Source organism: Pelmatolapia mariae, linkage group LG14 (assembly GCF_036321145.2).
Source record: "Pelmatolapia mariae isolate MD_Pm_ZW linkage group LG14, Pm_UMD_F_2, whole genome shotgun sequence".
NCBI classification, from domain to species: Eukaryota; Metazoa; Chordata; class Actinopteri; order Cichliformes; family Cichlidae; genus Pelmatolapia; species Pelmatolapia mariae.
Window position 1 is genome coordinate 32,906,054 of NC_086239.1, and position 27,138 is coordinate 32,933,191.

Genomic DNA, 27,138 nt, shown 5'->3' on the forward strand with positions numbered 1-27,138 from the left:
TGACGGACGTGGGTTACTGACCTGGTAGCCTGGCTGCCCCTGGGTGGGTCCGGGATGGGCGTGAGGTTCTGGGGGCGCTCCGTCTCTGGGCTGGGGCCCTGGCCGGGCCTCAGGGGCTTGGGTCCTGGTTGGTGTGTTGCCGGGGTTGTGGGCGGGTGGGTGTATGGGGGCCCGGCCCTGGCGCGGGGTGCCGCCGGTGCATCGAGCCACCTGGGGGGCTCTTCAACTGGTGGGGGAGGTTGTCACATCTTGCAGGAGCTTTCCTCTCTTCAGGAACTCTCTCTGCAGGAGGGGGAGATCTCAGCCTGGGCGTCTATTGTCTTGTGTAGTCTGGAAGATGAGTGGATGATGGGGTGGGTGCAGTTTTCTCTGTGGTGGGGTCGGGTGAATTGTCCCGGGCTCTGTGGGGCCGGGGGGCGCTGCTGCACTGGGCCCCGGTCCGGATGGGCCTGGGCCCCCTTTCCCTGGCGGGTTGCACAGCATGGGGGTGCCTACTGGGGTCAGCGGGGGAGCTGGCCCCAGGGAGGGGTCACTTGCCCCTCCCTTCCTTCCCTCCCCATCTCCAGCGGCCTCCCTCTTCCCGCTCCACCACAATCACCCACACACGCAGGGCCTTGGGGTAGGGGTGTGTCACCAGGGTGCAGAGGAGACATCCCCCCCCTCTGTCCCCTTCTGGCTGCCTCTGCCTCAATTTTATCCCACAACTTAGACATTCACATTACTCACACTCTCATTACACATACATATAGGATCTTGGAGGTGGGCACGCTACACGGATTCCAAACTACCATCAGGGTGTACACCTCACCCCTGGCGTCGTTGCCCACCTCTCAATTTTAAATACATGTAGACATTGAGGGCTAGCAGGAGGGGCTATATGCTTACCTGCTGCTCTGGCAGGTGGCTCCATGCCCTCCTGGGTTTTAAATGCACCTTAGAACACACATACATCAACAGTACATATGAGCGGGTGGAGGGAGGTTTGGAGTCTTCCTACACCCCCGTTCTCTGCGGCCTGCTGGAGCAGGGGGGCTAGGAGGAGGAGTTGGCCGTCCGACTGGGGTCTGGTGTATGGGGCCTCCCTGCTGCTGCGGAGTCGGGGCGGTCTGCTTCTCCCCACCGCAGGGAAAAGGGTTACACCACCTGAGTCTGGGTGCAGTTTCCCCCTCCAGGGGCAAGGGTACCTAGACTCGGGGCTTAGAGTACGCTTGGGGAGTGTGATTGTGTGTACAGCGTCTCTCTATGTCTGTCTCCACGTTGGGTGAGTGTTGAGCAATTGTATATGAGAGCATGAGGGTGGGAATAGATGTTTGTATCTGTGTGTGCCTGTTTGTCTGTGTCTATATGTCAGATTGGGTATCAGACGCCACCTCTCTGAGGACATCTCAGGCCCTCCAAGGTTTGGAGGCCCATCTCCCCCCACCACTTCCCCTGCCGGTGGCGGACGCCCTCAGACATCGGTGCGTTGGTGGTTCTCTGTCTCCGGGGGTGGGCGCCCAGGTACCCACCGGCTCACTCCTTGGCGGCTGCTTATTGGGGCCTGGAGCCTGGGGCTCGCTCGGGCCACTTTGGGGATGGGGTGCCCTCGGCCTCACGGCCCGGGGCTCGGCCACTCAGGCACAGCTGGCTGCCGGCGGAGCTCACGGGCACGTCACTGCAACCCCCCCTGGCTTCTGCTCCGCGGCTGCTGAGTGACCCCTCATCTGGGACTCTCCTCAGCTCTTTCTGGGATAGTGGCGCGGCTGCCCCTCTGTTGGTCTTCCTTGGTCTCTTGTGTTCTGGGGGCCTCTGGATGTCTGGAGTCTTGATCTCCTCCATACCTGCTTCATGCCCTGGAGGTCGGGGCAGTGGCCCCCCACACCCTCTAGCAGATCATTACATGAAGGAACCTTTTAAAAACAAGCGCGTTCATGCTCACAGGTGTACACACGGGTGATCACACACACAAATTACACCCTTTTTGGCTCCTACCTCAAAGCACACTGTGCGCTGTCGATCTCACGTGCTGCACAATAATGTTTAATATTTAGTATTTACTGTCATATTCTCATATATCATTGTGATCTTGTTTATTACTCTCGTTTTCTTCTGCTTGCTTTCTTTTTTCTTTCTCAACAGGTGATCCAGGTGATCGATATATGTATTTTTTGTCTGCTTATTCTGTTGGTTTTTGTTTTTTGCCCTTTTTCCCCGTCCCTCTTCTCAGGTTTTTTTCTTTCCCTCTTTCTTTCTCCACATTCTCTCCTCCAGTCAAGTCTGTCCCGTATTCAGCAAGTGAAAATAAAATAAACAATAAAAAGTTGAATCAAATGGACCATTACGGCAAGGCTGGGATGGTCCATTTGGTAAAGTAAATCCGTTGGGCATCTTTCTTCGCCTTTAGACAATAATTCTGATGGCAAAAGAACCAAACGGGACAGGTTAAAAAAAAAAAAAAAAAAAAAAAAAAAAGTGCAACTCTTTCCATCATAAAATTGAGTTGTGCTTTGAATGTCAGCTGTGAGATTCGCATTCACATTCACTGAAACTCTACATAATTTTAGAAATATATTGCAAGTCTATCCAAGAACATAGAAGCATGGGTACAGTATAGCCATGTCCGTCCATCCATCCATCTATCCATCCATCCCTCGTCTATCACTTATCTGATATGGTAGCTCGTAGCCCATCCCAGCTACCTTAGGGTGAGAACTGGGGTGTGAATGTGAGGGTGAATGCTTGTCAGTATAGCTGTATATATGTAACCACAATAACCACATATTGAAGACATGGAAACCTATGTGAGATCTGTACCTTAAACTTTAGTGAGCTATCTCAAATAAAATTTTTGGTATCAAACAGTCTAAAAAACGTGGCAGTATAAAGTTTGTAGATTCCTCCGTCACGGTGAACACAGTCCTAATGAAAATGTCTGAGGTAATTGCAAAACCTATAACTGCTAACCTGCAGCTGGTCATATTTGCATATCAGACCTCTTAAATCAGATGTACAGCTGAAGTATGTAGACTAATGTAATTGCTGCCTTGAGACATCTCTTAGTGCCACTTTCATAAACAGCTACTTTTACCTTTAAATGCTAGGCACGGGATATGTTCTTTTTCTGCATGAAAACATCGACTCAGGGGAACTAACAAAGTTGTAAAACTTAAACTTTAAAGATGTGCAACTTTAAAACAAATAAAGTAAAAGTAAAAGCAAAAATACTACAAGGCATTTTATGTTTCACTGTACTGTTTATACTCTACAACTGTACTTTCTAACCGTTTGTGGAGTTTAGGGGTAAGGCTACACTAATCCACACTAGAAAAACCATGCATGGATAAGATGACGTGGATTTGTGTACAGACAAATACTCTGTTCTTTTCAACAGATATCTCTATACTGTCATTAGCCAAAAAATTAAATTATGACACACACAAAAAATGTGTCTGCTGTCAACTGCTTATCCTCCAAGAAAAAAGCCATACTGTTGGTTGAGGTGTGTGTGTATGTGTGTGGGCTCAGTTCTGCAACATTCTCACACCAGGTGGGGCATAAGCCCCTCCCCCAGGCCCCCTCCAATGCCCTTGCCCTTTATGTCATGCCTGGTTTGTCTGAAGGCATTCAGCGGAGTTGGAAGCCTTTTTTCTGACCTTTAGACCAGCCAACCGGAGCCATAACTGCCACTTTTTGTACCATGCTAAAAAAAAAGCCAATGATCTTAGTTCAAAAATCCATCAAAGAAAATGTGGGGCTTTAAATTGTTTTGCCAAAGTTTCTCCATTCCGTTGCCGTTTTAATGTATTTTCATATTACTACCTGTATCAATCATTATGTTATGCTCTGTTGACTTCCAGTCATCTGAAACCCATAGGAAAAATGTTTCTTCCAATAATAAAAACCTCTAAAGAATGTCAGTTTCTATAATTCAGTAATAGCTTATGTTCTTATAAACTAAGTTAGTAAAGCTGTGTAACTAGAGACTGTGATGCTCTGGTCAACAGGGTACAGCAGATCTACTAAGTACTCAGTACAAGTAACAAATTAAATTGATTTCATTATGGTAAAATAAACAGCTACTGTTCCATTTTGCTTTTTGTGAGCTACAACTACATTAACTAATCATTAGCATTGCGGCAAAACTTTATATGACCACCCACTGCAACCACAAACTCACTGATATTTCTGTCGTCTTGATTGACTACTATAAATTCCAGACACAAAATCCATGTTTAAAATCAAATGTTTGGCTTTAGCAAAGCAAACAGATTAAAAGTAAACGTACTTTCACCACGCAAAATAAAATAAGAGGGAACTATTAACTAGATAATTGGCAATATTTGCTTTAGTGAATGCGATTTTATTTTATTGTTGTATATCAAGTTATAAAAATCGCTGTCAATCAACGGATGCAATAAAGACTGCAGCGCTTCTGTTTGAAATCTTAATTATGGTTTTGTTTGGTGTTTAAAATTGCATTCTTACCAAGCGTCTTCTTTCCTCTTCAACGGTGTTCAACAGCTGCGAGAACTCTTTGAATGACTGGGCTGAAACAGAATAAGACATATCGGCATATTAAAATGTTTGGTCAATATATATCAGTATGTATGAGTCCCCATTTCACAATATATTCACAGCTGAGAGAGTACACTGTACACTGGGCTGTTGACACAGTCACATGATTAAAAAAAATTTAAGCAGGAAAAAAAATAAATAGTAGCATAGCCGTTAAACGTCAGCTGGTCCTGGCACCCTACGAGCACTGGAGAGGCATGATGCTAAAATGTTTATTTGCACTGCAGCTTCAGACCTTTCAGTGCAGTACATTTTAGAACCTAATAAAAGCATGCAGCTGTCCAATTTAAGCCAAGACCAGCAGTAAAAAGAAAGGAATAATAAACCAACAAAAAACAATACTTCAATTGAATGGAACCCACTGATTGCTTCCCTTTATTTTCTCCCACAGCTAGGGTTTGCAATATACTGTCACAATACAGGAGAGACTGATGTGATAGAGATATGTTCCTGCCATCAGGGTTATACTTCAGTGGCTTATATTACATTTTGCAGGGCCAGATGAATTCAGCATACAATGCATTGAGGCTTATCTGACACAGAATTGTGCTTTGATAGCTTTACAGCTTCATTAAATAGAAGGCCAGATACAACGTGGCCTGTCTTGGTCAGCCCCTGTGTTACCCTATGTCTAGCCATTTAGCAGCGGTCGAGCTGCTCTGCTTGCCAACACAGTAACATCATTATCAACCCCGACAGCCTGGCATGGGGACCCATGCATCATCTTAGACACTTTGGTCCATTTACACACCAAAGCTTTTAAAGACCGGGGAGCAATGATTTTGTGCCAGTGATCCTGCAGGCAGGCTGGCCTCCTATTAATGCTACCAGCTCCTCTATCAACGGTGAAAACCTCTCAGGGGGTAAAGGGCACAGCTGGAGCCACTGATGGGACAAGATTAGACTGTGAAGAAAGGAAATGGGAGTCAAAGTGGGGTTATAACTTGCATATCATTCACTGCTAAGTGGAGGAAAGGCAATAAACCCGATGAATCACTAAATTAAATAAAGTTTAGTACCTTAGGAACGGATGAATTGGGGAGATAAGCTTTTTAAATGTACATTTTTCTGCACACTGTAACTAGACAACAACAAGAGCTGTATGTTTACAATCAATTTTATGTGCTTAAAATGCTTTTTCTGTTCCATATTTAACATTTCGGAGCTGGATTTTTGCTCATCTCACTTATTCCACATTTGAACAGTTCTTGTCGACTAAAGGATTGACCTTCTAAGAGTTGGGGCTGTAACTTTTCTAAAGATTTAAATTTCTATAGCCACATCAATCTTTTGGCCCCATTCTGGCTTGGAATGTGAATGTCACTGCAGGAAGTCATAGACTGAAATCAATAGAAGGTCAGATGAACCTGTCTGGCAACACATACAGGATCCCAATGTTATGTGGGGAAGTAAGGAGCATCAAAGTGAACTATACCAATACTGCATCAAGATCATGGCTGGCATTCACACAAGGGTCTAGCTATGTCAGTCAGAAAGTTCAGTTTCATTGATGACTAGATTGATTTCAACAGGCTGTTTTTTCCTCAAATAGTAATCGTGGCCTTTTCTCCCTGAGATGGTGAATGAACCGAGTAGTATTGCACAGAGTGCGAGGAGGGATACTGAAGACGTGGACACAAAATCACACAAACACTATTTTGCATTTTCATTTTTACTTTGATCCTGATTAAAGACTGCCCAAACAAATTTGCCAACGTCTATAAATAACACAGTCCACGAATGCTTCCCAACATGTTGCATGAAACTGTCATCAGAACCATTTCTGCTGTGCCAGTTTCATGTATCGCCAAAAAGGTTCAGTTACAGGTGCGCTGCTAAAACATCCATTGTTGAGTCTATGATCATCAGATTCTTAATTACAAGGGAAGTCAAGGGAAGGGTCTCTAATTAAAGTGTGCTTGATTCTAATGAGGTTTAGATTTGGATGTGGATTTTTCCAATAAATATAATTGGTCTCCTGCACCCATGGCCATCACACAGTAACAACAGCTTTGTGAGGGAAAAAAAGGACTATTCATTTTGCATTCAGATGAACATTACAGCCTGTAGAGGAGGTCGATATCTAGTCTAGCCCTCACAGATGGACAGTAATTCAGCAGTCTACAGCTCCACAGAGCGAAAGACTCAAGCTGGGGATAATGAGCAGTGCAAAAAACGGAGACGAAGAGGAGGCCAAACTGGGAGTCATGCCCATTAGAGCCAACGAGGCCCTCTGCACAGCTGCTTTCATATTCCTCTTGGAGGCTAGGAGGTTTGCACCTCCATTAATCTCTGACACTGATCACAATTAGTCCCTTTGATCTCTTATAGGCTTGAAAAGATACAGGAAAAGCATCATAAGCAAATCAATAGCATTAATTATACATGCACAGCAGACAAGCTTAACATCCATACACAAAGCCAAACCCCATTCCAAGATCACGCTATATTTTATTTGAAAAAGTGAACAGCATTAGTGTTACAGCATTTTCTTTCTTCGTTAATTACTTTTACTAATATAAAGGTTAACTATAAACGAATCATTTGAGCATGTGACCTTTACAAGACAGTAGCCCGCATGATACATGTGGGCACAGCAACTGTTTTCCCACGAGAAACTAAAACATAAAACAAAAGAAAAATCAGATAAAAAAAAAATCTGATTGATGTGATGCAAGAGATGAAACTTTAGCAGGAGATGAATATTCTCCTGTGCCTTGTTAAACTGGACTCACCAATGTTCACCTCATCATCTGTCTCTGCATCTCCTATGCACTCAAACTGGAACTCCTGCAGAGACTGGGAGAACTTCTGGACGGCAGCAGAAAGATCTGGAAAATCAGATGGGCTGAGCATCAGATGAGGCATACCACAGATGAAAAGCACACTGAAGACACATGAATCAAATTTTATTGTGCATTATAAAGAAAAATGTAATGTAATTTAATGCAAATTTAATGTAACCTCCTTGGACTATACACAATAACCATATATAATTCGCAGACTTTGCTTTTGCACTAGATTTTACTTTATTTTGCTTTTCCACTTTCACAAAATGGGAACAAGCAGATGCATGTTGCTGAAAACAAGACACACTTCAGGCAAAACATATTCTGCTGTTCCACATCAAAAAGTTTAGTGGACACACAGAGACAAATTACTGGTTTCTGCTCTGTTGCTGCATTTATTGCAGTTCATATAACAGATCTTTTTGCCAATTATGAGCAACAGCCTTGTGCCCCATCCCCTCCCACACAATAACTGGAAATAGATTTTGCAACACCTGGTAAAGGGTGCCAAAATTTTGCTCCCAGAACAAAGCGGAAACAAAGCAGAACCCAGGACAACAGCTACAAGTTCTATAAGTTGAGACTGACGTGTGGATAGTCAAATGACAGAAATTTCATATGGTTATACCATATCAAGATAACCACTACATCCAATAGCATTGCTTTAATTATTGTCAAGTTGCAAGGAATTATTTCCCCGGGCACCACAGCTGCATCATAAAACATCAGCATATAAATAGGCCTAGTTTTTATCTTATTAATGGGCAACAGTAAATATTCAAAACAGACAAAAGTCAAGTCTTTTAAAATCAACTGCTCAATGGTTTCTTTTGAACACAAACTAAATGAAAACATTAATTAAACAGCCTTTATTCAGTTTTTTGAAAGGCTTTCTTACATTAGTAGGAGGCAAAAAATGCTTCTAAAAGTTTTGTATGGATGAGATAGATCAATGGTTTGTTCATGTGTATGTGTCTTTGTATTTGCCTGCACGCTGAAGTGTGCTAGTGAATGAGTAAGTATGGTCTGTAAGCCTTTAAAATAGCATGTGGTGCCTTCAATTAAGAAAAGTGAGCATCTTAAAATTCTGAGAACTGAGGATTGACCTGTGCTTTGATGCAACGTTTCCTGTTGCAGAAAAGAGGTGTTCTCATACTGTACATATTAATAATAATGGTAACAATAATTCAGTGTCCAGCCTAACAGCCCAGGTCAGTGGCTCAGAGTTTTACTGACCCATGTACATTTTTACTGGCATCCAAAAAAAGTCCTCTAAATTCATTTCTACTGCAAGTCTCCAAGTCATCAAAGGAAAGACTCTGCGTCAAGGATATTTTTTAATTGAGTTATTCAAGTTATTCGATAAATCACTGCAGCCCTACTACTTCTACAGATATTTTCCTTTTAAACATTGGAAAACTGACAATAGCATAAAGCTTGACAATTCATAACAGCAGATAACAAAATAATGCACTTTTATGAACTGCTGTCTGTCCATGTGCACGCCCACTGACAGTCACACACTTGCAATATTTACTGGTGCCTGATCATAATACCTGGATCTGAAAAAATAAGCCCAGATGAACTGCCTAACCTTTGTCTCAAAAATGATAAAGCCCACACAGAAAATACAAATCATTAGAACAATTCCACCCTTGGATACTCCCCACTGCTAGGTATGAATCTATGATTTTATTGTATTCTACAGTTTAACTTGTGATCAAATGTCTTTTTTGACAACCTCCAGAGAGTACTGTAATTTTTTGTACTCCAAAACCTTCCAGCTATGAAAACACAAGTGCGTGTGACTGCCAGTGGAAATTTTTTAAAAGATTTAAATGAGTCACAAGAATTTAACAATACAGCAGGAGAATTTCATAGTATTTTTTTGTATGACAACAGTATTTATAAGCCTTAGTAATAACTGCTGATGAATAGAAGCAAGCTAAAATCCAATAAAGATTGGAGGCATATTTACAAATGTGGCAATCAGAAACAAAACACTGCAGCATAGTACGTGAACTGGTCCAAATATGATCCAATAACAAAGAAAACTGATTCAAGCTGCATTCAGAAAGTTACAAGGCTGACCTCCTGCAATCATTGTTAGAGCCACAGGCAGCACAGTTGTAAGCTCTTTGTCTGGGTCTCTAAAATTTGTATGCATAAAACTACAAGTTTATGAACAAGTTTACTTAGCTTGTAAAGTCTTCTTCATACAAAGTATTATACCTTTGACTTAATAGCAATGAGCCAGAACTAGCCAAGAGCAATTTCTCTTTGTTTGGATTGATGAGTCAACCAGAGTGTAACATGTCCACTCAAGAATTAGAGGTGCTTCAACAGTCTCTGATCTAATGCTCTCAACGGGAAAAAAATGACTAGGTTATCATTTCCTGAACCCTACCTGCCTTATATAAAACCTCCCACTTTCTCTTTGATCCATGGAATAAAGAAAAGAACTAAATGGGAACAGACAGACACCTCACCATGAGTTTAACTTCTGTTGCTGCTTAAAAAAAAATTGCACGGAACTATTTAATAGCTGATTAATGTTCTTTTATATCTATATTTTTCTGCCTGCTTTGTCAACGGTTTTCAAAAGTTTATGTGGGATATTAAAAAATGTACTTAATCCCCCAATTAGGCTACATCAACTTGCAACTTACTATTGTTTCATTTTTTTCCCTCCCTCAAATAACAGCTTGGATGAGAGCTACACAAAAATTCTCCATATTTTCACACATTAAAATACATACACACCTTCACATATACACCAGGGAGTTTTAAACTGTTGGACAAGACAAAAATAAACAGTACTCAGTTAAAATCTGGTTTCCATCTTACACACAGATGTACACTCTAAACCAATGATATGTATGGTAGAAATCAGCTCCTTGATTCAAGAGAAGATCTAATTACAGTTACAACTGAAATCACAAGGAGGAAAGAAATGCAGCAGTTTTTTTGCATTTAATGAAAGGGTCAGAGTAACTACAGTGATGACGTCTATAAAGCTAACCGAGTGCATGACTCATTTATAATTGTGGGCCAAGTAGTGAAGCTGCATAGACACCAGAAGAGTTCTTATCCATATTCTTATTTTTCTTTGCTGTAAGAATCTATGCAAACCAATCAAATTGACTGGTTTGTAATTCTGAACACCAACTGGGGGCAGTCACTTCATTTTTTCATCACCTTTAATGTCTACTTCTTGAGCATGCCACAATGCACATCAAGTTACAACGTCAAACTTAACTTCTCAGTGAATTCAGTAACTTCTATCTGTGTGTTCTGTGGTTTACTTAATAATCATTCATCTGATCTTCTTCAGACTGAGGAAATTCCTGTGGACCCAAGTCAGTCGACTTTTAAGTATAAAAAGTATTTCTGGTAAAAATCTTTCATTTACCAGTACTCCTCCACTCTGCGCTTTCTGTGGGGGGAGGGAATTACAGACGGGTTGACACAGGCAGTGGAGACAGGATAAAAGGAAGTGCATCCATAAAAAGCAGGAAAAAAGTGAAGAAATTCTCAGACTGAATGCCTAAATGAAACAGGAACAAATAAATCAAAAGACGTGAATACAATATTTTGTATTTGAATATGCTCTGTAAAGAACGACTTCAGTCACTCCCTCGTGTTGTTGGATTAGTGATTGTGGAGGAACCTGATAGCTGCACTAAACTGCACAGCCATGTTATAATTAGATGCAATCTCATGTATGCCATATATGGCAATGAACACTGCTGCATATATCTGTATACAGTGGGGCAAAAAAGTATTTAGTCAGCCACCGATTGTGCAAGTGCCCCCACCTAAAATGATGACAGAGGCCAGTAATTTGCACCAGAGGTACACGTCAACTGTGAGAGACAGAATGTGAAAAAAAAATCCATGAATACACATGGTAGGATTTGTAAAGAATTTATTCGTAAATCAGGGTGGCAAATAAGTATTTGGTCAATAACAAAAATACAACTCAATACTTTGTAACATAACCTTTGTTGGCAATAACAGAGGTCAAACGTTTACTATAGGTCTTTACCAGGTTTGCACACACAGTAGCTGGTATTTTGGCCCATTCCTCCATGCAGATCTTCTCCAGAGCAGTGATGTTTTGGGGCTGTCGCCGAGCAACACGGACTTTCAACTCCCGCCACAGATTTTCTATGGGGTTGAGGTCTGGAGACTGGCTAGGCCACTCCAGGACTTTCAAATGCTTCTTACGGAGCCACTCCTTTGTTGCCCGGGCGGTGTGTTTTGGATCATTGTCATGTTGGAAGACCCAGCCGCGTTTCATCTTCAAAGTTCTCACTGATGGAAGGAGGTTTTGGCTCAAAATCTCACGATACATGGCCCCATTCATTCTGTCCTTAACACGGATCAATCGTCCTGTCCCCTTGGCAGAAAAACAGCCCCATAGCATGATGTTTCCACCCCCATGCTTCACAGTGGGTATGGTGTTCTTGGGATGCAACTCAGTATTCTTCGTCCTCCAAACACGACGAGTTGAGTTTATACCAAAAGTTCTACTTTGGTTTCATCTGACCACATGACATTCTCCCAATCCTCTGCTGTATCATCCATGTGCTCTCTGGCAAACTTCAGACGGGCCTGGACATGCACTGGCTTCAGCAGCGGAACACGTCTGGCACTGCGGGATCTGATTCCCTGCCGTTTTAGTGTGTTACTGATGGTGACCTTTGTTACTTTGGTCCCAGCTCTCTGCAGGTCATTCACCAGGTCCCCCCGTGTGGTTCTGGGATCTTTGCTCACCGTTCTCATGATCATTTTGACCCCACGGGATGAGATCTTGCGTGGAGCCCCAGATCGTGGGAGATTATCAGTGGTCTTGTATGTCTTCCATTTCCTGATGATTGCTCCCACAGTTGATTTTTTCACACCAAGCTGCTTGCCTATTGTAGATTCACTCTTCCCAGCCTGGTGCAGGTCTACAATACTTTTCCTGGTGTCCTTCGAGAGCTCTTTGGTCTTGGCCATGGCGGAGTTTGGAGTCTGACTGTTTGAGGCTGTGGACAGGTGTCTTTTATACAGATGATGAGTTCGCACAGGTGCCATTCATACAGGTAACGAGTGGGGGACAGAAAAACGTCTTACAGAAGACGTTACAGGTCTGTGGGAGCCAGGAATTGTCCATGTTTGAGGTGACCAAATACTTATTTGCCACCCTGATTTACGAATAAATTCTTTACAAATCCTACCATGTGTATTCATGGATTTTTTTTTCACATTCTGTCTCTCACAGTTGACGTGTACCTCTGGTGCAAATTACTGGCCTCTGTCATCATTTTAGGTGGGGGCACTTGCACAATCAGTGGCTGACTAAATACTTTTTTGCCCCACTGTATATGTGGCAGTGTTTATTGCATTTTTCAACAACTTTTTATCTAATCTACTTTACCCATTACATTGTTAAACTTTGGCTCTGCTCCCCACCAGAACAAGTAGCATACAAGTCAAGCATTTAAGGAAATCTGGTAAACTGCAGCCCTGTCACCGACATTAACAAGCAGCAGAAACAGCACAAAGAAAATTGGAAGTGATCATATTATACATTTTAGAAGAAAAAGGTATTGCTAAATAATGTTCAATATTTCTGCTTATAATTAGTAGTGCTTGCATGTGGTAAAAGTGCGGGGGTGTCAAGGTCAAGATATGTCAACTAGTCATGTCAGCCTAATTGACTTGCCATCATAACTAGTCCTGATAATCTTCAAGTTAAGCCTTAGAAGCATTATGCAGCCAATTGAAAAAGCCTTACTTTTGACATGATCACATGAAGTTGTTATGGGGAATTAGCCTAGCTGAAGTACTTGGCTCCCTCATCCCTGCTTGCAGTTGTTATTTTTACTCTGTTTTTAATTGTGCAACTGAAGCTAATATGTTTCATATCTCAGTTACGTAAAGGTTAACGTGTGGGCCTGCTGAGGTGAAATTTTAATAATGAGTGAAGATCGGGCACGTGAGGGAATATTTCAACATTTCAACTTTCTTTTGGATTTATAATTAGAAACAAAACAAGGCAAAGATTCTAAAATGCCTTTCGCCTTTTATTTGCCAGCCCACTCAGTTCAAATGTATGCAGTGTTCTCATATCTATTGTTGACAATGACTCACTAATTGCTTCTCACCTTAATTACTCTCTCTTCAACAGTCTTTACCTAAAAAAAACCCTCAAAAGTAAAAAAAAAAAATTGACACAGATACAGTATATAGGGCTAAAACTGTGTTTATGTAATAGACTCATTAAAAATATAAAAGACTCATTAAGTACTATTAAGTACCAGCTGTTTTACAGGTTTCAAGTGTAAATGGCACAAGTAGGTTTATGATAACATGCTTGCATACAGTTTGTTCTTATACTTGAAAAAGCTTTGAATTTTGCTCGTTAAGAAGGATCCAAATTATCTTTAATACAATAAAAAAAGTTTAAGAGCAACCATCAAGTTACAAAATTGCAAACCTTCGAGTTTAAATAGCGTATCCTCAAAAGAATAAAAAGGCCTTAAAAGTACACAGACTAAAAGGGTCTAAACTTCACAGGAACAGAAATTGCTTGACAGGTCTGATATTATTCTAACCCTAACAGTCAGCACTGATTCATTCAATTTCAATGTATTTAAGAAAGACAATAACAATAACAAGAGACCACACACTGAAGTGTTCATAAAAATATGCTGTCTTACGTTTGTCTGACCACTTGTAAATGTTGCAGAGGCTGCACTGAACAGCACTGAGAGGAACTCAGAAAATGTATTGTGCCATTGATGCGCTCCTATCGTTCCCACTTTGACTCTAAAACTGCAGATTTCAGATCAATACCATGCTGCAGTTGTCTGGGTGTGCTCACAGGACCATCAATAATGGATGATCTTTTAACTCTGATGCTCAGATTAACCCAACCTTTACCAAACCTACCAATGTTACAGTCACTTGAATGTAATGTTTCCTAACGGCCTTTATCAAAACCCAGGAAAATGAAACATTAAAATTACAACAAAAGTTTTGGTATTACAGGATATGGTCTTTACCTTTTGTCTTAATTCTTCAGCTTCAACATCAATGTTGGTACTCTTAGTTCATTTGCAAAACCAATGTTCTCATTTCTAAAATTAATAAACCACAACCCACAATTCAAAAAGCCACTCACTGCTTATCAGAATACTCTGAAATAATAGAATTTAAACCCTTGACAAAATTATTTTTGATATTGCTTTATATCTATGGCAACAGCAATGGCCCAAAAGTCATGGGATATTTTGGTTAATGAGCCTACTGATGAGCATGGTCACACAGTTCTGTTATTAATCTGTGCTGTACATATCTACAACATTCTACTCTCTGATACCGCTCTACAGTGTTTTGGTGCTATTTTTCCTTGTGGTCAAAAACACATAAAAGTATCAAGTAAAGGGTCTTTTATAGCAGCACCAAACTTAATATATCTGAACTCATTTTCTCAGACATCAAAATTAATACTAACTCTTCAGTTGATGATATGGCTAACAAGAAATAGCACTTTAATTAATATACTATATTTAATTATGCCAATCAAAGTAGGAAAAAAGTGCTCTGTTAAATCATCCCCATGGTTGAGCACCTCTATCTAGGAGCTCAAAAGGGTCTGCAGAGTAGCTTAGAGGAGATGGAGAAAAACTCAATTAGAAGTCCATCTACTAGCTTGTAAAGAAAGTGTTGCATCTTATAACAAAGCTGTCAGAAAAGCCAGAGGAAATTATTTCTGAAAAATTATTGCTGATAATGAAGGCAACCCTAGACTATTGTTCTCTTGAGATGAGGAACATCACACCTCTGAAAAATGTGAGGAATACTCCATCCCGTTACAAAAAAGAAAATTATATATATATATATATATCAGAAAAATTATTAACCCCACCACATTCATCTGCACTAAAGACAATTCTCAAATTTCCCTCCTGTCTGTAATATAATTGTGTGGCTGAAATAAAACGCAAACCTTCACTTTCCAGGTTAAAGTATATTTTTTAACCGTATTTCTTTGTTTCAACAATCATTAAACAGCATTCAAGCCTGTCTTCACACAAAAAAAAATAAAATAAAATAATAATTAGAGATTTAACACTCAACTATGATGCTAAGGCTGTTTTTATTTTATGTTTAGCTTTTGGCACATCTGATTACTTTACTCACCATCATGACTACTTGTAGGTTTTTCTGATATGATGTTATTTCCTGGATCGGATTAAATATCTCCAGTAGGAAATTCTTTTCCAGCTGTGGAGATCAGGAATCTAATGGCACTTCTTGGGGTGATTCAGGTGTGTTGGTCTGCTACTGCTACGATATTCATTGCCATAGTAATGCAAGTGACACACAACTATGTATGCTGAACTCTAGCCCTGGATTTAACTGGCATTAATAAATAAATAAAAGTTAATGAAGATAAAAGGTAAATTATTTTACTTTTAGATGAAATGGAAAATGCTCATTTGGCAAGTAAACATACAGGATAAAACCAGACGTTAAGAGTCATGCTTATTTAGGAGTGACTGAGCATAAAGCCGTGCATTAATTGTGCCTTTCATCTCAGCAATATTACCAAAATATCACCTTATCTGCACTCTTAGATATTCCACTGCCAAATTGGTAGACATCCATTAAATCTGCCCCCAAACTCAGTCTACCTCAAAATATTAAAGAAGCAAAGTCTGTGGATACTTTCAAGAAACTTTCAGAGAGGTTCTTCTTTAAGCATTTTGCTTAATATTGATAGCTGAATAATATTTGCACAGGTAATTGACATTGATTGATGCCTTAGTACTATACGGCACATCTTGACTAATCTTAATAGTTATAGAACAAATGTACTTTTATTTGAACAATACTAAATCTTCTCTCTCCTCAAAAGAACTGAATTTACAAATAATATAGGTTCAGAAGAGCTCAAGGTTTAGGATAGGAAATGGTGGTGTTTCTGTCGCTCAGAAAGGTAATGTTCTGTTACTCAGTCCAATGGTTTCATAATGGTGGAGAGAAATGTTAATTATGCAGCTGCAGTGACTATTATTTGCAAGCATGTTTTCTCATTCCATCTCTCTCTCTTGTTCTCTGTGTCTCTGTGTAACGGGTTTTATTTAGCTCATTGTACTTCATTTTTTTTCTCTTTTCATTTTTTTTTCTCTTTGATATGTTGATGATTATGTTTCATTTCTTGTTTTTAATGTATTTTTATGTTTCATATCTCTGTAAACCATTGCATGTAATTTTGGCCTGTACAAATAAATTGACTTGAGCTAACTTCACAGACTTCAGCTTAATAACAAATGAAAGAGTCGGCACAGACTTGAAATCTTTATATTATCAAAAGTAAATGTGACGGAGTCAGTTTGTATTGATTTCCTATTCTTTAATCACAGAGTTATGGGCTGCTCATGGGAAACATTAAACTGTTAAAAAGATTGGGTGCTCTTCTTAAAAAGAAGGGTTTTGAATGAGCTTTGTAGAAAAAAAATAATTATGAAACTGAAACAAAAAGGGATGCTTTCAGCATTAGCATTCAAGTTATGCATCTCCTCAAAACTATACCTCAGCAAATGAGCAGCAACGTAAATAAATAAAGCAGCTCCCAATTTTTAAGGTTTTTCTTAAAGGTAAAAAATGTCCTTCATTTCAACCTTTTTCAAACTACTAGATTACCCATAATAAGCATAGTGGTTGGGCACAAACTAGTTCAGAAGTTGGTCAATACTTTTGAGTGCTTTTCCTGAATAGCTGATAAAAATTACAATACTTTTGTTTGTTACTCACTTACTCTAATTAGTTCTGAAAAAGAAACCACTGGTGAACCAATAGTATCCTCTAAAAATTGTGTATTGTTATTACTAGCAAAGCAGTCAAAATCGCAATTCAGTTTCTGCAGCTGTGTTATGAATTACGTGGGCACAAAGAAAGTAAAGACTAGGGAAACAATATAAGGTCTATATAATAAACCTGATTTCACTGCTCTTTTTGAAACCAGAGTGTAATATGTCTGATTGTGTGTATTTCTGTATAATATTTATAGGTGAGGTGACTGACAGTTTTTTATACCCACATATAATGAACATTGATATGAAGATTGATTGATTTATTTACACTTTAGATCTTATAATAAATTAGATATTTGTATAAATGTGCTTGTGAAAATAGATTTTAATATACATACGTGTGTCTGAATGAGTAATTGTAACCATGAAGGTACAAGGTGTGGAGATGGACAGTGCACAAGAGAATGGAAGAAGAGAGTGGTGGAGATGAGTGTCAGGGGTGATTTGTGGTTAAGGGATAGCAGCACATGTGAAAGGGAAGGCTTACTAGATGGTAGTGAGGCCTGCTATGATTTATGGTTTGGATTCAGTAGCACTAACAAAAAGACAGGAAGCTGAGCTAGCAGAGAGGTAGCAGGTTTGAAGAAGCTAAGGTTTTTACTAGGAATGACCAGAACGGACAGGGTTAGAAATGAGTATATCAGAGGGACAGCTGAGGTTGAACGGTTTGGAGACAAAGAGAGAGGCAAGGCTGAGATGGTTTGGACATGTGCAGGGGAGGGAATTATGATATATTGAACAAAGAATGTAGAATAAGGAGCTGCCAGGCAGGAGGAAAAGAAGAAGACCACTGAGGAGATTCATGGGTATAGACAAGCAGAACATGCAGAGGGTTGGTGTGACAGAGGTGGATGCTAGACATAGGGTGAGATGGAGGCAATTGATCCACTGTGGCAACCGCTAAAGGAAGCAGCTCAAAGAAGTAGAAGAACAAGATTTGAGTCTTATGAGTCTTTCTGGTAAGATTCGGTAATAACTATACCTCAATGGGAAAACAAATGTACCACATTTTACTTTGGGCAATGTATACATGAGAGCTAGCGCAACAATTATGTATTTATTTTCTATTTAAATGCATTATTTACTAAGATCAGGAATTAGCACAAATAACTTTGACCCGCTGGTCATCAAATGTATATTCCAGAAAATATAGCACAACCACTTACAAAGAAACCGTCCCACTGAAACTAGCAGCAGCAAAGATAAATGGCAGGGGGATCAGTATAAAGGAAGATAAATGAACAGCTTAATTGTTTTATCCTTAGGGAAACAGTAAAGGTGTAATCAGCATAACATATTCCAGGCTATACATTCTAAGTCAGAAGAATGCAAGGGAAATACAGTTCAGGGGCTTTATTGTTTTGAATGTGAATGTTTACTGTTGGAAATCTGCATCTAAATGCACAGACTCACTGGGCAGTTTATTTGTTACACCTGTGCAAACTCAATGCATTTGGCATGCAGACATGGTCAAGAAAATCCGCTCCACTCTGCTAAAGAATTAAAAGACCAGTCAAGAGACTTCATGAACATTCCATAGCTACTGGTGCCCAATAGGCTGCTGTCACCTAAGATTAGAAAAATTGAGGTTACAGTGGGCACAGGCTCACAAAATTGGCAGGGTAGTACCACTGGCTGCATAATGGCTAATGGTAAGGCATTCTGGTAAATAGACAGCCATGCTGTCTGTTTTGGCCAGGATATATATATATAAACACATATCTATAGTATTAGAACATTGGAAACATGTTAATTTGTAATATGGGTAATGACATTGGTGTTGATTTGTGCTGCAACATTCATATGGTGGAGGTAGAAAGAACGAATCTCTCCTAACATGTACCTTGAACAGGACGAGGGCTGCTTTCTGGTCCACTTTAAGCCTCTTGGGCCACTTTGAACATCATTTACACACAGCAGCCTAACTGGGCAGTTGCTGACTGTGTCCATCCCTTTATAACTACAGTGTTGTTATGTTCTAATGGGCACTTTCAGCAGGATAATGTGCTGTGTCACATAACTCATATAGTCTTAAACAGAGTTTGCAACTTAAATGTCCTCCACAGTCACTAGATTAGGGTGAATGTAGCTCAGGAGGTAGGGCATGTCATATACTAATCAGAAGGTTGGTGGTCCGATCCCTGGCTGCTCCACTTTGCATGCCTTCGGCATAATACTAACCTCAAGCTGCTCTCTGAGTATGAATGTGTGTGAATGTTAGATAGAAAGTACTAGAAAGCACAGAAAGAAGTGCTTGGGTGAATGAGACAAGTTGTAAAAAGTACTTTGAGTACTCAGGTAGAGTAGAAAAGCAACCATTTACCATATATTTCAAGATCTACCATGAAGGTGTTGGTTACAAATCTGCAACAATTTTGTGAAGCTATCATATATCAATAAGTATCAAAAACTCTAAGGAATGCTACCAGCACTTTGTTGAATGCATGCTATGAATAATTAAGGCAGTTGTAGCCTCCAATGCATAATGGACTGTCACTAAATACAATAAATGCAAAGTCTTCACAACTTCAAAAAGCAATTCAGTTTCTGTATTGGTCATATCAAGAAAATATAATAATATACATCACATGTAACACTGTTGCCAAACATCAGTAGTTCATTCTGTAAGAAAGGAAGAAAATATGGAACAAAGGACACATTGTATATAGGAACTATAGTCTCTGTGGTTCCCTTAATATTTTATCTTATTCTTATACACCTATTCTGTCAGGAACAGGAATTTGGTGCATTCTGCTTTCAATATGTGTAGCGAAATGGTGCTATGTTTTTCACAGAAGTAATGAGAGGAACAAGCCTAACTCGTGTAAGGCGTGAATTTGAAAATGTTACCACATGAAGTGAAACACTGGTATAAGAAAAAAATACTGATGCCTGAGTAAGAGAGGTGAAAAAAGGAAGCAACCCACTTCTGATTTTACTTCATTTCATTAAACACCTTAAAATATTGTTGTCTAATTATATACTCAGCACACATTTTAGCTCAGTCTGCACTGAATTTTCCTATTACAGTATTTAACTTGCAGCAATGATTCTTCTCAGAGTGGGAATGCAGTAAGAGGTAACTGAAGGAACAATATTATTGTGTACCATCCTCCTGTATAGGTTTTAATCAAAGAGCAGAGGTCTGACCACCCAGGCAAGACATTACTGGATAGAAAAGCTACGCCAGTTAGTGCCCAGTGTGAGAGATATGAGAAAGGACTATGGCTGTCAGTCATCGCACAACAAAACCCCCTGGGTACAACCTTTATCTCATCTCCAGGGCAACCACATACTACCAAATTCCATCTGCTGACAGCGCCTGACAAAACACAGACAACACTGCAGGAAGAACTGAAAGTCTTCCTGCAAACACTGCATGCTTATTTCACTATTAGGACTTGACTAATACGGATAGTCATAGCAGTCATACACTCTGCAAGAGCAATTCAGTTATTTTTAGTTTTGGGGTGGCAACTATATGTCAGTCAATAAAACATAGAGTTTCTATGTCTGGTTGAACCACATAATCATGATTATGGTACTTTTATATGTAAGGTACCAAATTAACACCCTCCTGGGTTTTAGTATCCAAAGCATGAAAAATAAACAATTTCCCCAGCAGGAAATCAAACATTATTACTTCATTTTCTGTAAAACGCACTGATACTATGTTGAATTCAATTTAGCAATTTCTAGTTGATCCAGGCTTCAGTTTAATATAAGAAACTTCCTCCTAGTATGTGACCTTTTAAACCCAAATCGCAAAGATGGTGGTTATGAAACAATTACATTTCTGAAACCCTCACTAAGTTCAAAATAAGTTTTAAAGTTGACAGACTTCCTATACACAAAAATCCCTGCAAGCTCAAGAAACATATATCAAAAGAATCTTAGAAACTATCCAATTGACCTGCTAAATTTCAGGCATATTAGAACATCTGTCTGCTGCACTCCCGGTTCACCGTACAATGTGACTGACATACTCATTATAACACTAATTACACAGCAGCATCCTTGTTGTGCTTTCACTCCTCTAAATAATTCTTTGGGGTTTTAATGAAGTACCTTAACACAAATTAATGCGGAAAAGCTTTTAAAACCTTAAGTCGCAGGAATAAATGTGTTCCATTAAAAAGCTTTACTATGCACTCGTCTCCAGTTTGTGCTAAATAGCTACAAGTTTACACTTCCCCCAAATGACTCACAGTGAGTTTAAGATATTCTGTGTCACATTTACAAGCTACATTCCTTGACTTTGCTATACATCTTTGCCTTCCTTGAGGCACACAAACAAAAGAAGCAATCTGCAATAATGTTCTTTTTTTTGTAGAGACAGCTCACTCTTTGCCTATATATCAACATTGCAATGAGAAACACAGTAGCTACTTTATCTTGTCAGTGAGACACTGCTGATTTCAGATGAGAAGGTCTTCAAAGGGGAAAGCTTTTGTGCACCAAGCTTAATGAGAGATGGGGAGATCTCTTTGATGCAACAGTGGGGTGCATTGTGCCACTTTGATTCCATTTGGAGGGATTGTAATGGAAGAGCGGCCCTTCAGGTAAGGCCTCTTCCATCTGCTTACTATTACGTTTGCCTGTCAGTCACCCAGCAGGGGAGATAGTGCATCAGAGCCAGCAGACAGTCCTTTGCACTCATGGAGCATACCGAACCTTTCCCACCGCAAGCTGTTGTTCGAAACAAAGTCTCCTCATCTAATATATCCAGCTGTAGTATCAAGCAACACCTTTAACAGGCAGTTTTACTCAATTCTGGAGTTCGGCAGTTAAAGTGTTCACTACTAGTTTTTGTTCAGGCCTTTTTGGATTAGGTCATAATCATGGCATGGTAATCAGCTGTAGTTTAGCAGACTTAGAATAAACCCTGCCTAACAATATAGCTTTGTAACCAAAATTTGATAGTTTATTTATGTAACAAAAACCCCCCCACTAATAGAGAGCTTAGGATTTCCACCAACACATGGCTATGTAATACCAATTTCCAGCAGATTGTTGTTTACTTTTACGTGTTCATTAGAGATAAATGGGATTCATGGATAGTCTGTTGTTACTGGTGAATGGTGAAAAACATACCTCTCAAATGCTGACATTGTCAGCGATACATATCGAGCCATGACTGTAACTTTTATTTGTAGTAGGCAACTTTGTCCACAGTAACTCTAGTATTTTTAGCAGATTCAACCCCCTAATGCGGTTTAAGATGGGATAATAAATTAGCAACTCATGGGAGGTCTTAATATGGACGTATAAAGCACTAATGGAAGAGATTCAGTTTGAAATCTTGAGTTTAGAAACAACAGTGTATCTACAAAATGCTTCACAGTTAAAATCCCACGTGGTAGTCCCCTGTGTTCCAATTACAACAACTGTTTTCTCATTTCAAAACAAAGAAAGTTAATCCAGCAATTTAGTATTTTTTAGAAGAACTGCACATCATTATTGTGAAGCTAACTATCGTTATGTCTCAATTATGTTACGCACTAAAGTGAATTTGTCATTTACAATGACTTATATACAAAAATCTCCTTTTATGCCTATTAGGTATTGGCTAATTAATTATTTCATCAAATTTAATGTGTTAGGGTTCACATGATAAACGAGAAAAACCACATCTTTCCCCACATATTCATGCAGAATACACATCTGCATTATTTTCAGCTAATCTAAATTGCTGAAAACAACTTAGAAGATGGAAGATACTGACACTGAGTCTTTGATGTGAGGCTGATGCAATGCTACAGCCTATTCTTAAGCGCCAAAGAAAAAGATCAGAGTTATTACCCCTGCAATTCTGCCGGATTTAACAAAAAAAAAGAAAGGCAGACAGGCCAGCATCTACCATTTATCACCAGGTCTACTGCCTTTAGACTGAGTTGAGAGATTTTCTTGCAGAAGACACATAGACAACACATCTGGTACAAATTCTAACAGAGATTAACTTATTTCTCAATAAACGAAAAAGTTCTGATAAAATGAGCTCGATTACTACTTTGTAGTAACAGTAGTAACAGTTCTCTAAGACCTTTTTCAATATAAGACTTAACAAAGCATGTATTTAGTAAAAGAACAGCTAAGTACAGACTTTAAAGAAAGATAATTCAGTTTGCAAAAATATCACTTATCACCAATTTTTTCAAAATGTTTTGTTTCAAACCACTGTGGACAATTATAAAGGACAAATCTTTTTAGTCAGTATATGCTGATACACACTTAATATACATCTGCTGTGAAAAAGTCCACCCATCATTTCTTTACATTTTGCTTCCAAGGAGTCAGACTTTCTTGTCATTTTTCTAAAGCAGTCTTCAGTTGTCCTCTAAGTTTTCCGAAGGACATTTTTATAGTTTTTTTTTTTAACTTATTTTCAGTTTAGGCCTTGTCACTAAACACTGACCTATGAACGATTCAAGCGTATAACAGACACCTAACTCCAGGGATGAACCAGTGTTATGTCAACACATAACAGGCACCAATTTTAAATTATATTTTAAAAAAAATTTGTTAAAAGCAGCCTATTCCAAAAACATAATTTGTTCCCATTTGTTTAGCTCAATCTATGAAAAAGGACAACGGAAGCACAATTTGACAAGCATAAAATAGTATTTTTCCACCAACAAGGTGATTTCAAAAGAGCGGCATATTTCAGCATGGTGAGCAGTTAGTCCTTCAAAACATGACAAAACAGTTTGAGAAAACTGGACAAGTAGAGGACAGAAAATGAAATGGCAGGTCTAAAAAACTATCTACAACAGATGAACAGTATCTGAAAGTCAAATCCTTAAGAAAAAACTCCCCAGCAAATATCTGACACAAGCCCCAAGAGATGTATCTCTCTCTTCAGCTGATCTACTGTTCACCAAAGCTCCATCAGAAGCAGCCTCACTTGAAGTGTGGCGGTCAAGAACTCAGTCTTAAGAAAAGGAAGAGGTAAAAGGCTGAAGAATACCAAACTACATACGACAATCTGTGGCAAAATGTCTTATGATGTGATGACATTTTGGTTCAAAATGTCACCAATAAAACAGGTACCACAGTGAGTATCTAGAGCCATCTGTAAATCATGGTGGTTTTTGTAATGGTTTAGGGCTGCATTTCAACCTTAAACCAGCTATTCAGTTGACACGGTGGGAATGACAAAATTATGACCAAATGGTGTCATTTTTCAGTGTGACAATGATCCCAATCACACTTCTAATGCATTAAAAGCACTTGCTATAGGAAAAACACCCAATGGAACACTTAGTCATGACTGCCTCTTGGCCTTTTAAGAGCCCACACCACAAAATTATCGAAGCAGTGTCCGTCCTTCTTGACAGAATGGAACAAAAGGCAGCCAACATCCAAAGAAAAGCTTTGAATTTCCTCAAGAATCCTCGAGAACACTTCCTGAATGCTACTTAAAGAAATTATTAGAAAGCTTGTTTAAGAGAGTTCAGGCTGAGTTGAGGAGGGAAGGTTGCCCTACCAAATATTGACTTTCAAGCTCACTAGAATTGTACAAACTCTGTTTTCACTGTATAATACTGTATTTCCATGTATTACACATTTGAATAAATCACTGCACCTACTTTCAAATTTTCCAAGCAAAATATTAACTTGACTGGGGATTTGGAAACATTTTACACAGTATTATATATACATTTATACGTTTCAGTCTGTATGCAGGATGACACACACAAAAAATTATTGAATGATTAATTATTGAATTTTGAATGTTATGGAGGTGAAATACATATGCACCACAATACCTGGCATTCAGTGTTAGTCAGCTAACTGTAAGCTTGAGAACGGTGTACTCTTTGTGACAATCAGTTTGACTGACAGACTAACAACAGAGTGCTTCAGAACAGACCTCAATATGAAGTCTAACACATTTTCTTGCACAGTCTGAAGGGAAGCAGCTTTTAGGAATACAACGACTAATCCTTTTATCAAAATCTGTTCACATAATATCCACGTCTCCAGCAGCTATGCTTACCGCTTCTCTCAGCTTTATTGCTAAACAAGTCGCATAATTTACCTCTACATTTCATTTCCATTACATGAGTTAAAATTCATCAATGTAGTCAAAGTAGCACCAATATATTATAAATGGCATAATCCGGCAACACACAGTCTGCCTTAGTCACAGTCCAACAGACACAGACACTGAGAAGGCAGATACACACACCCACACAGTAAAGCAGAATGATGTCAGGCCAAATGCTATCTGAGGGAGGATGGGGGATGGTTATACAAGCATGTTTACAGGACATTTCCTGTGGCTGAGCCTTGGGAGCATCATCTGTCCTCAGACAAACAAACACTTAGAGTTCCCAAAGCTGAAAGCTATTGTGAAATCACTTTTGACAAAAGCCTACAAGTCATCTTTTTATTTAATAAAATAGCAGCAACTAATTATAACTATATTGAGTTACATAAAAGCATTAAATTATTTAAGCACAGTTGGAAGAATTGCTGTTTACATATTTTTTAAATACAGACTTTTTTTTTTAATAACAGTCCCCGTGCGTGTCAGCCATTCATTATTGTATATCCTAAGGAGGAAGCATCCCTCCGTCACTGCTGAAAGGCATGGCTATGGGGCGGTGGCAGAGATATATTATCAGGTAGCATAATAAAACCATGGCTTCCACTTTATACTAAGCTCATCTGTCTCCACTCACTGAAACGCATTAGATGTCACAAAAGTTAATACTTAAGATCTGGAAATCCTTTTTGCTTTCAATTAGAACTTGTTATCTTGCAGGAAGATAACATTAGACAGCATCTGGAACACCTGGAATTTTGGATTGAATTTTTTGGGAACCCGAAGCTCCGGGCCAGAACAGTGGATATCTGGAGGATGTGTGGTGATGCACAATTAACCAAAGTACATTCTGATGACACTAAGTGCAAGGAACAAATTGTTTGTTCACTGTGTTACAAATACGTACAAATTATGTATGACGGACACAAGCTGTCACCCAAAAGAATGTGTGCCCATGTCTAAGTAGGTCTTTAGAGATTCCCTTACCAAAGTAAGACCAGCTATGGCTCATCATTTTTCACGTTCTTCATACATATTTATAAATGTCACTAGCCTGTCAACCACGAGTATGTTCTCTGTAACTGTAACTATTCATGGTTCACTGATGCTACCTTTATCACTTTTTTCTGTTACTGCAGTATGGTTTAACTCATTCTATAGAAAATACAGCAAGAGTATCTGTGTCCAAATTTCTTAAAGGATGTTGTAGAACTTGTAATGTTAATCAAACAATTTGCTGTGTAGTAAAGACACTGTCATCACATAAGTTACAGAAGGTACCAAATAGATTTCATATAAGAGACACTAGCCTCCAATTCTGTGGCTTTCTGCTCTTATACTCTTAAAATAAACTTGCCAACCACATGTTAAATGTATGATAATTTACCTTGTATCTGTGGTTCTCCCACCATTCTCCCAAAGTCATAATTAGTGAATTAATGCAGTTAAGCATAGGGAATAATAAATACTAGTAATTTACAACAGGTGTAAACCGTGCAACTTACATCCACCTGACCAAATTACTGTTGATACATAACACTGTTTAAACAGCGTGTTTCAGAAATCTTTAAACCACAACCTTCATCATTAGTGTTAATATGAAGTGGGACAATGAAGTTTACATTTTTTTCTGTTAGTGATAAATTGGGAGTAGCACTGACACATACAAGCAACATGTGTCAGTATGTATTCTATGTAATGTCACCACTTGCGTAACACAGATTTTTCACAATAGAGCATGGATCCTCAGACAACCTTGACGTCAAGAATCATTACTAGTGATGAGAGTTGGGCTTAAAAATAGAAGAAGTCACAATCTCTAAAACTGAAGGCACATTAGCTTAGGAGTAGGACGAGAATCTACTTTGTTTTC

At 39.2% G+C, this 27,138-nt stretch overlaps 1 protein-coding gene across 2 annotated transcripts in view; it reads right to left on the reverse strand.

Annotated features, from left to right (window-relative positions):
- LOC134641294 (rho GTPase-activating protein 42) overlaps positions 1-27,138 on the reverse strand; it is an 81,203-nt gene that overhangs the window by 49,589 nt on the left and 4,476 nt on the right. For both annotated transcript variants that reach the window (XM_063493648.1, XM_063493647.1), the window contains exons 2-3: positions 7,290-7,385; positions 4,465-4,526 (exon numbers count right to left, since the gene is read on the reverse strand). In XM_063493648.1, coding sequence (XP_063349718.1) covers positions 4,465-4,526; positions 7,290-7,385 — 158 coding nt within the window. The remainder of the gene's footprint in view (positions 1-4,464; positions 4,527-7,289; positions 7,386-27,138) is intronic.